Source organism: Amaranthus tricolor, chromosome 1, assembly GCF_026212465.1.
Source record: "Amaranthus tricolor cultivar Red isolate AtriRed21 chromosome 1, ASM2621246v1, whole genome shotgun sequence".
NCBI lineage: Eukaryota > Viridiplantae > Streptophyta > Magnoliopsida > Caryophyllales > Amaranthaceae > Amaranthus > Amaranthus tricolor.
The window spans coordinates 314,824-322,753 of NC_080047.1; the positions used below are offsets into that span (position 1 = coordinate 314,824).

At 26.3% G+C, this 7,930-nt stretch overlaps 1 protein-coding gene across 1 annotated transcript; it reads right to left on the reverse strand.

Annotated features, from left to right (window-relative positions):
* Positions 1–6,078: 6,078 nt before the first annotated feature.
* Positions 6,079–6,579, reverse strand: LOC130824034 (agamous-like MADS-box protein AGL62). Its single transcript, XM_057688907.1, has one exon. It carries the CDS (start codon positions 6,577–6,579, stop codon positions 6,079–6,081), a length of 501 nt encoding a protein of 166 aa, XP_057544890.1.
* Between the last annotated feature and the right edge of the window lie 1,351 nt (positions 6,580–7,930).

Consider the following 7,930-nt stretch of genomic DNA (forward strand, 5'->3'; position numbering starts at 1 on the left):
TTCAAAGTTCACGTTCGTCGACTTTGATTCCCATTGTTTCTTATTTTCGGTTTTCTTAAAAATCAAAATACCCTTAAAATTGTCATTGCTGTATTTTTTTTTATTTTTTTATGGATTAATTCATAAAAGTAAAATAGCTCATAAATAAAAACACTTATTTATAAATAAAAGAGATCAATTCCACATTCATTAGAAATTGTGAATAAGACCCAAAAAATTGGAAGTTTCATATATAACAAATTAACAATTACATAGTTAAATATGAAAAACAATAATACACTAATTAATTTAGTTACATAAAAGTAATTGAAAACCTAAAAACATTTACTATATAAAGAAATTAAAAATGAATACTCCTACTACCTGTTATGGAGTGGATTTGAGCCAGTAGGAACAAGTCTTTTATCATCCAAACCTGTAACATTTCCAACAAACATATCAACCAAAACTTCACCTTCTTTAACCTTAAACCTGTTCTTCTCAGACTGATTTAAACTCATTTGATGATCCCTTTCTTTATCTAAAACTAAGGATCGCGCTACCGACACAAGAATCACCATATCAGCAACAACAGCAAAGACTAATACAAGAACCAACAAACCAACCCTCATTTTAATGAATTTAATTTGGTTTGTAGTAATGAGAAAATAAAATAAAAGGAAGAGAATTATATTATTGTAAGAAGAATAATAAGCTAAGAGGATGTACTAATGGGAAGGAATGATGATGATGACCTTATTTCATTAGTCCATACAGTTAATTAAAGGGTGGGACCAGATGTATAAATAGTTTGGAAGGTGACTTAAGAGAAATGAAATAGAGGGACAAAGAGAATGCTGTTGAGTGCAAAAGAGACTTAATAAGAATGTAAGGGTTTTAAGTTTATAAATATATATATATATACATATATATAAAAAAATGACGATCATAATAATAATAATATGATCATATTTATATGTCTCCTATTATGATCTGTATACTGTTGAAGTATAAGTGATACATCAACATCTATTAGGGTACTTTAATGTGTACGCACCAAACTCTTCATTTATTTGCTTTTAATTCTTGTCAATAATTATGTTGTAAGAGTAAGTTTGAAATCTCAATTAATTTCCGTCCAAAGAGTATACAATGTATCCTGATACTATAACTATTAGCTTGAATTTTTAATTGAATAAGTTCCTTCGTATTAAAAGCCAACGTGACGAAAGATCATAAGTTCGATTAACGCGCGTATAAGAAGAGCATGTCTATACATACAGTCACGCTTAACATATAATGGGTTAATACAATTATAAGCTTAATTAGTAACTTTCAATTGAGCTGGTCTGTTGAAACTCTAAATATCTAAAATCTCACTCATTTGCATATGGTACATACAAACCGAAATTTACCATACATATAAGTGAATGAATTTTTTTTAAAAAAATTATAAAAAAAGAAAATACCATTTTGGAGGGATTTTAAAGGTTTATCACATTTTCATGCTAAAAGTGGTTTAATTGGACAAAAATTAAATATGTACATAGAGAAAACATGATCATCCTCCAATACAAGGACATATGTTCATGAATGTATGTTGTGTTGTGTATAGAAGTGGTTGTAATTAATGAGAGGTAATTTTATTACTTGAAAGTCAACAATAAGGGGTGTTATATACAGGGATTTTTTGCATGTTAGTAGTGGACTACAACTTTGAAGTTGTAGTGGATTTGTCATTGATCAACTAGCTTTTGTTCTATAAAAGTTGTAGGAAATTAGGCATCGTGTAACCTGATTTTTCATTTTGATAACACAACTCATTTATGATGACTAAATTACAAGAATAACCTAACATAAGTAGAAAAATACAATAAATTGAACGGTCTAAATGAACAAAACACAAGCAAAAATATATTATAATAAGTTTGTTTTTTTGTTAATTTGGAGTTTAGAGTTAGAAAAAAAAATGGTATTATGAGATCTTGTTAAAATATTTGAATGTCTAATTTTAACACATTTTACTCTTTGTAACTATAAGTTATTTTTGTTGATTTCATAATACTTCCCTATAAATAACAACAGGGGTGGGAGAATTCCTTATCTTGTAAGTGATGTGACTAAATTAAATAGCCAAAGAATAGAAGAGAAAAGAAAATCTCATCTTTCGTAACTAACAATTATTTTTAAGGAAAAATTACCGCGAATAATATAAACTTTTACTGATTTTTCTATAATAATACCAATTTTTAATTAACCATGAATAATATCAACTTAGGGAATGTTTACTTAGAATAATGCCAACTTTTGTCTATAGTAGGCAATTTGACAAAAAAAAACAAAGGTAAGTTAATGGTTAAACAAATGTCGGTATTACTATAGGAAAACACACTCCTAAGTTGGTAATTTGGTATCATTCATATTTAATCAAAAGTTAGTACTATTATTGTAGGAAAATAAAAAAATTGTATTATTTATGATAATTTTTCTATTTTTAATTATTTAGAGATATTAATGCTTAAAATTAGGAATTCATAAAAATGAAATGTACATAATACAATTAAAAAAGAAGAAAATAAATAAATAAAAAATATTATGCACTAAGCCTTTCCTTCTTTCTTCTCTCAATTTATGAAATAAAAGAAAAAATTGATTTTGATAGCATTTTTAGAATTTTGCTTCCTTGTAATTTTATTTAAGGTTATTCTTCTACGAAATAATTTTAAAAAGAAACAAGATTATGTTAAATATTTATTCAATATGAATCAATTATAAGATCACATATGTCTCCCACATCACAATTATAACAAGAAATTTTAAATTCGGTGAATTACTTGACGATGCTTATAAATTAAATAGATCATCCATAAGATAACTTTTCAAATATTTCTAAAATTAAATATTGAAAAGATGTAAAATTAATTTCAAGAATCAAAACAAACACTAGATAATCTTTCTAGTCATTAGTGGGATTCCCTAAACAGTGGAACATTTAGTTTCATCGTACAACTAGTCAATGGCCTCCAAATTTAATGGTAGGACCATGCTTGGCAATTGGCATGCACCATTACACCTACCACCCGTTTAGTTAACAACTAGGTGATTGCCTGTTCTAAGCACAGTTTATTTAATATTTTATCATATTTTTTATATATGTTTTTACGTAAATGAATAAAAAATATCAAAAATAGATAAATAAAAAAATAATATTGATACGTAATTTAAAATATAGATTTGTGTACCATAATATACATTGATCATGCATTAATACATATTGGTAAAAATTTAAAATTTATGTTAGGTAATAATCAAATGATTGAATTCTAATTTTATATCTTGTTCATTATTTTCCTATCAGGAAAATAAAATTTTAGATTTTACTATTAGGAAACAATATCATGATTGTTATTATCAATCCTTCTCAAGTTTAATTACTTCTATGTAGATTTCGTCTATATCTAAATACAACTTACATCCCCTCAATTTGAATAAAGAAATTAAAATTTGCTAAATTAGAAAAAAAAGAGATCCAAGTTTGATCAATCAAAATAATAACAAAAAAAACAATTAAAATTTAAATTTATAAATAAATCATTCACATGCATAGAAAAATATAATATCAAAAATCAATAAATAAAATATTTAAGAAAACAAAAGATAAAAATAGACTAATACAGGAGATATGACCTATTCATCGAGATTGGTTACATGCTTTACTTCTCTTTTTGGTTTGATTTAGCTAAACCCAAAAAATCTATAGAGAAAAATAATTAAAAATTAAAAACCCAATTTTTTAGATATGAGAATAGAAGAAAGATAGAGAATTCTTATGAGAAAAAGATAGAAGTAATCTTTCATCACAAGTTGCAATGATCTTCAAAAAATATGATAATTAGTTAAATGAGATATAAAAAGTCAGTAACGCTGCAGTAATTAATTTCTTAATTGAGGGATTATTATAGTAAATAATCTAGATATTAAAGACTATTTGAGGTAATAGCGTATTCGGTACTCTAGTTTTTAGGCGGGAACTAAACTCATCAAAACATGACACGTGTCCTTAGGTGGTCTCTATTTTAGTATTAGATATAGATTCTTAGTTGTAGAGATTATTATAGTAGATAATCTAGATATTAAAGGCTATTTGAGGTAATAGCGTATTCATTACTCTAGTTTTTAGGTGGAAACTAAACTCATCAAAACATGACACGTGTCCTTAGGTGGTCTCTATTTTAGTATTAGATATAGATACTAATTAATGGTAATAAGAATGATTTATAATGTAAATTTTTATGATATATAAGATATTATTTTTATGGTAATGAAAGTTTGATCATGAAAAAGTTTTTAGTTTATAATTTTTCATTACTACCTAATACTACATGTTCAAATGATAACGCATTGGAATGAATCTTGTAAACAAAATAAGATTGTTGAAAGAGAATAAACATGAGCATTAAATTAGTCAAAAAATATACCTACCAAAATTAACTTATTTTTTTTTACTATTTCCACCATTTAATATCGATTACTAAACATGCCGCTAGTATTAATTATGATCTTTCTCCGTTTGATTAAAAGGTGGATCGGATTGTTACTGTGTTATTCGCGTTGAAATTGCTATGTTCTTTTATTTAATACTCCTAGTTTGTGCCTCACATTTTTAACGTGTCAAAGGATATACATACAACTTATACCTTAGAAGCTAGTGCCAGTCAGCTCGTATAACCGTAAAAGGCTTTTAGTAGAAATATTGTTATCGGAGACTATATTATATTGTAATAAAACACATTTTAAAGTCTTATTTAATTTTTTGTTTTTACTTTTCAGCTCGTGAGAATGTCTCATTATAAATCGGACTTATATAATTAGCGTATTTCTGTAATTGATCAATTAATAAGTGATCACTTAAACACATTAAATGTACATGAATCAGCCTAATAGATATAGTCTCACCGTAAGACCATCTCATTCAAGAATTTGTATTTAAATTTTATTGAAGCTTAAGAAAAAAAAGTAAATGTTTAACATTAAAAATAAGGGAAATTGGAAAAAAAAAATCTAACATTTGCTTACTTCGCTGAATATAAATTCAACTATTGTTTATTTTTAAATAAATCCACATATTCGGTATAATTGCTGAAAATAAACCCAACGTAATTCTTGACCTAAAACGAAGTTTTAAAGATTGTCATAAACAATAAGCTGGTTTAGTTTTAGCTAGTATATCTAATAGATGGATTTATTTAATAATATATAATAGGTAGATTTATCTTCGGTGGACCAAGCAAAAATTGATTTATTATTAACAATTTTCCCTAAAAATAAAAAGCAATTCTTGTATGAGACCATTTCACCGTGAGACGGGACTATACAAGGAGCTTAGTAGTAAAAAACATAAAAAGAAAAACAATAAAATTTAAATTCATATTTATACAAAAAGCATTTTTAATAATTTGGGTTGAACCAAATATGATGAGACGAACTAAATAAAAATAGCAACAAATAATGTATAGTTGTAAACTAATATTAAAACCTTGGGGTTTGGAGGGCCAGGAGGCCCATTCTTTTATAAACCTAAGAGGAATACGAAACTGCAAATAAACAGAGTTGTCGTCTTTGTGGGTTTTTTCACTCCTCAAGAGCATTAGTATGTTCAGTTTCCCATCCTTTTCAGACTTTGTCTTATATGGATTTATAAAATGATGATGATGAAGAAATGTAATTGTTTATGTCTGGTTAAAAATTTTTATAAAATAAATAATTTGACAAAAATCATAAAAGACATTTTAATTGATAAAAGTTCTCATACTAATGTATGATCCTACTCTTTAATGTTTACACATACCAATCGTCCAATGAATCATACTATGGCAAACATATACTTGTACAAAGAAATATTGAATAATAAAAATAACCTTTAAAATAAATAATTATATAATGTACAAATAAAAATATAAGAATTAACAAAAAATTATTCAAAACCCTAACCTTTCAAAATCAAAAGAAATACATCCATCCCTATTCCCTATCATAATCATCTACCATGACCCAAAATAACCAATATTAATTCCTTAATAAATCATACAATATCTTAATTTATATTCTAAGCTCTAAATCACAACCATCATTATGAGTATTATTATTATTATTTTTATTTTTAATCAACTCATTAACTTTATTTGCCACATTATTCCTTAACTCTTCCAAAGATGCTTTATAAGTCTTAAGCTCTTCCAACCCTAAACACTCAATTGGCTTTTCCCACCATAACTCCCCATCTTTGCTAACACATTCGCTAAACTCTGACTCTGACTCCGACTCCGACTCCGACTCCGATTTAGTTTGATGGACGTACCGATTGACAACCTGATCAGCATTAGGATGGCCGAAGGAGAAGATTTTGCCGGCGCTGGAGAAGGTAAGAATAGCAATTTCTGCATTACATAATGTGCATAATTCACTAGCTTTAGTGAAAATTCCTTTCCTTCTCTTACAAAATGTAACTTGTTGCTTACTTTTATCCACTATTTTTTCTATATTGATTTTTCTTCTTCCTTGCCCTTGTGGCCTTTCTTTATTCCCATCATCCTTTAACATCGATATAATTTTCTACTTAATCGGAGAAATTGTTAGTACCTAATGCTATTCAATATTTATATGGAATACTATTATATACGTACACTATTTATGTTATGAATATGAATTTAAAAGATAATATAAATTCATAGTATAAATTATGTATATATTTGTACATTTGTATTATTTAGGAAGCTTATTACTTATTTAAGATTAGGACTTGCTTAAAACATGATTAGCACGTAATCAGTTTAATATGCAAATTTTCTTTGATTTGGTAAGTTGATAAGCATGTAATGTACGTTATATATAGTTACAAACTAGGATACTAATTAGCTAGTTGATATGGCAAGTTTCTAGTATTTGATTTGAGAATTTGACTCCCATAATCCCTAAATTAAATATATACCTCAAAAATTGATCATCTTGCAAGGAAGGTTCGACAATATTATAAAATTATAAAAGTTGTGTAATATTTAGGTCAATTCATGCAAAGAATTGCTAGTTAGCTTTTACGGGATGAAGCTATAAAATTTAAATACATGTATGTGTTTTTGCAAAATTATATAAAAATCAAATTTATTTATCGGGAAACTAAAAGATTTTAAATACATGTATGCATCTGGTTATAAGTTTAGTCTTTAGATTACAAAATTGGTAAATTTGTTATAATCGAATTGATATATTTTCCAAAGATATATTACAGTTGCCATTTTATAGAATATTATAAATTATATTTCAACAAATTTACCTATTTTGAAAACTAAACCTGATACACAAGAAAGTTTCCAAGTATCGTTCATCTTCATCTTTATTTGAACACAAGTCATGATGTTGAAGTGAGGATGAAATAATTTATGTGGAAGATATATGAATAATAGACATGCTCATATTTAAAGATCTTTAATAGGACGTGACATATAATTAGAATTATATTTTAATGGATTAATTAAATTGAGTCCTAATAAATTTAATACGTTGGGCTAGGTTAAGAGCTTTTTTGACCAATTTAGCCTCACAAACACAACCTCAATCATGTTTAAGTCTTAATTTTATAGATTAAGATCAGTTAAATGAATAAAAATAATGATAATTAATGTCTATATAAATTCTCTTTCTTTTATAAATTCTTTTTAATTTTCTATTATTTTCTTTTATATATAGTTGTTATATATCCATGGGTTTTCAAGATTTTAAAGTAATTTTGAATATGATTTTAACCTAATTGAAAATGTGACATTTGTGTCAACACACAACACCACATAAGTTATCTTAATATAGTTTGATACATTGCTACAGAAAACATTGACTATGAGATTTAAATACACAAAGCCAGTATTTAAATACATAGGAGTAACAAATGGCCATGAAT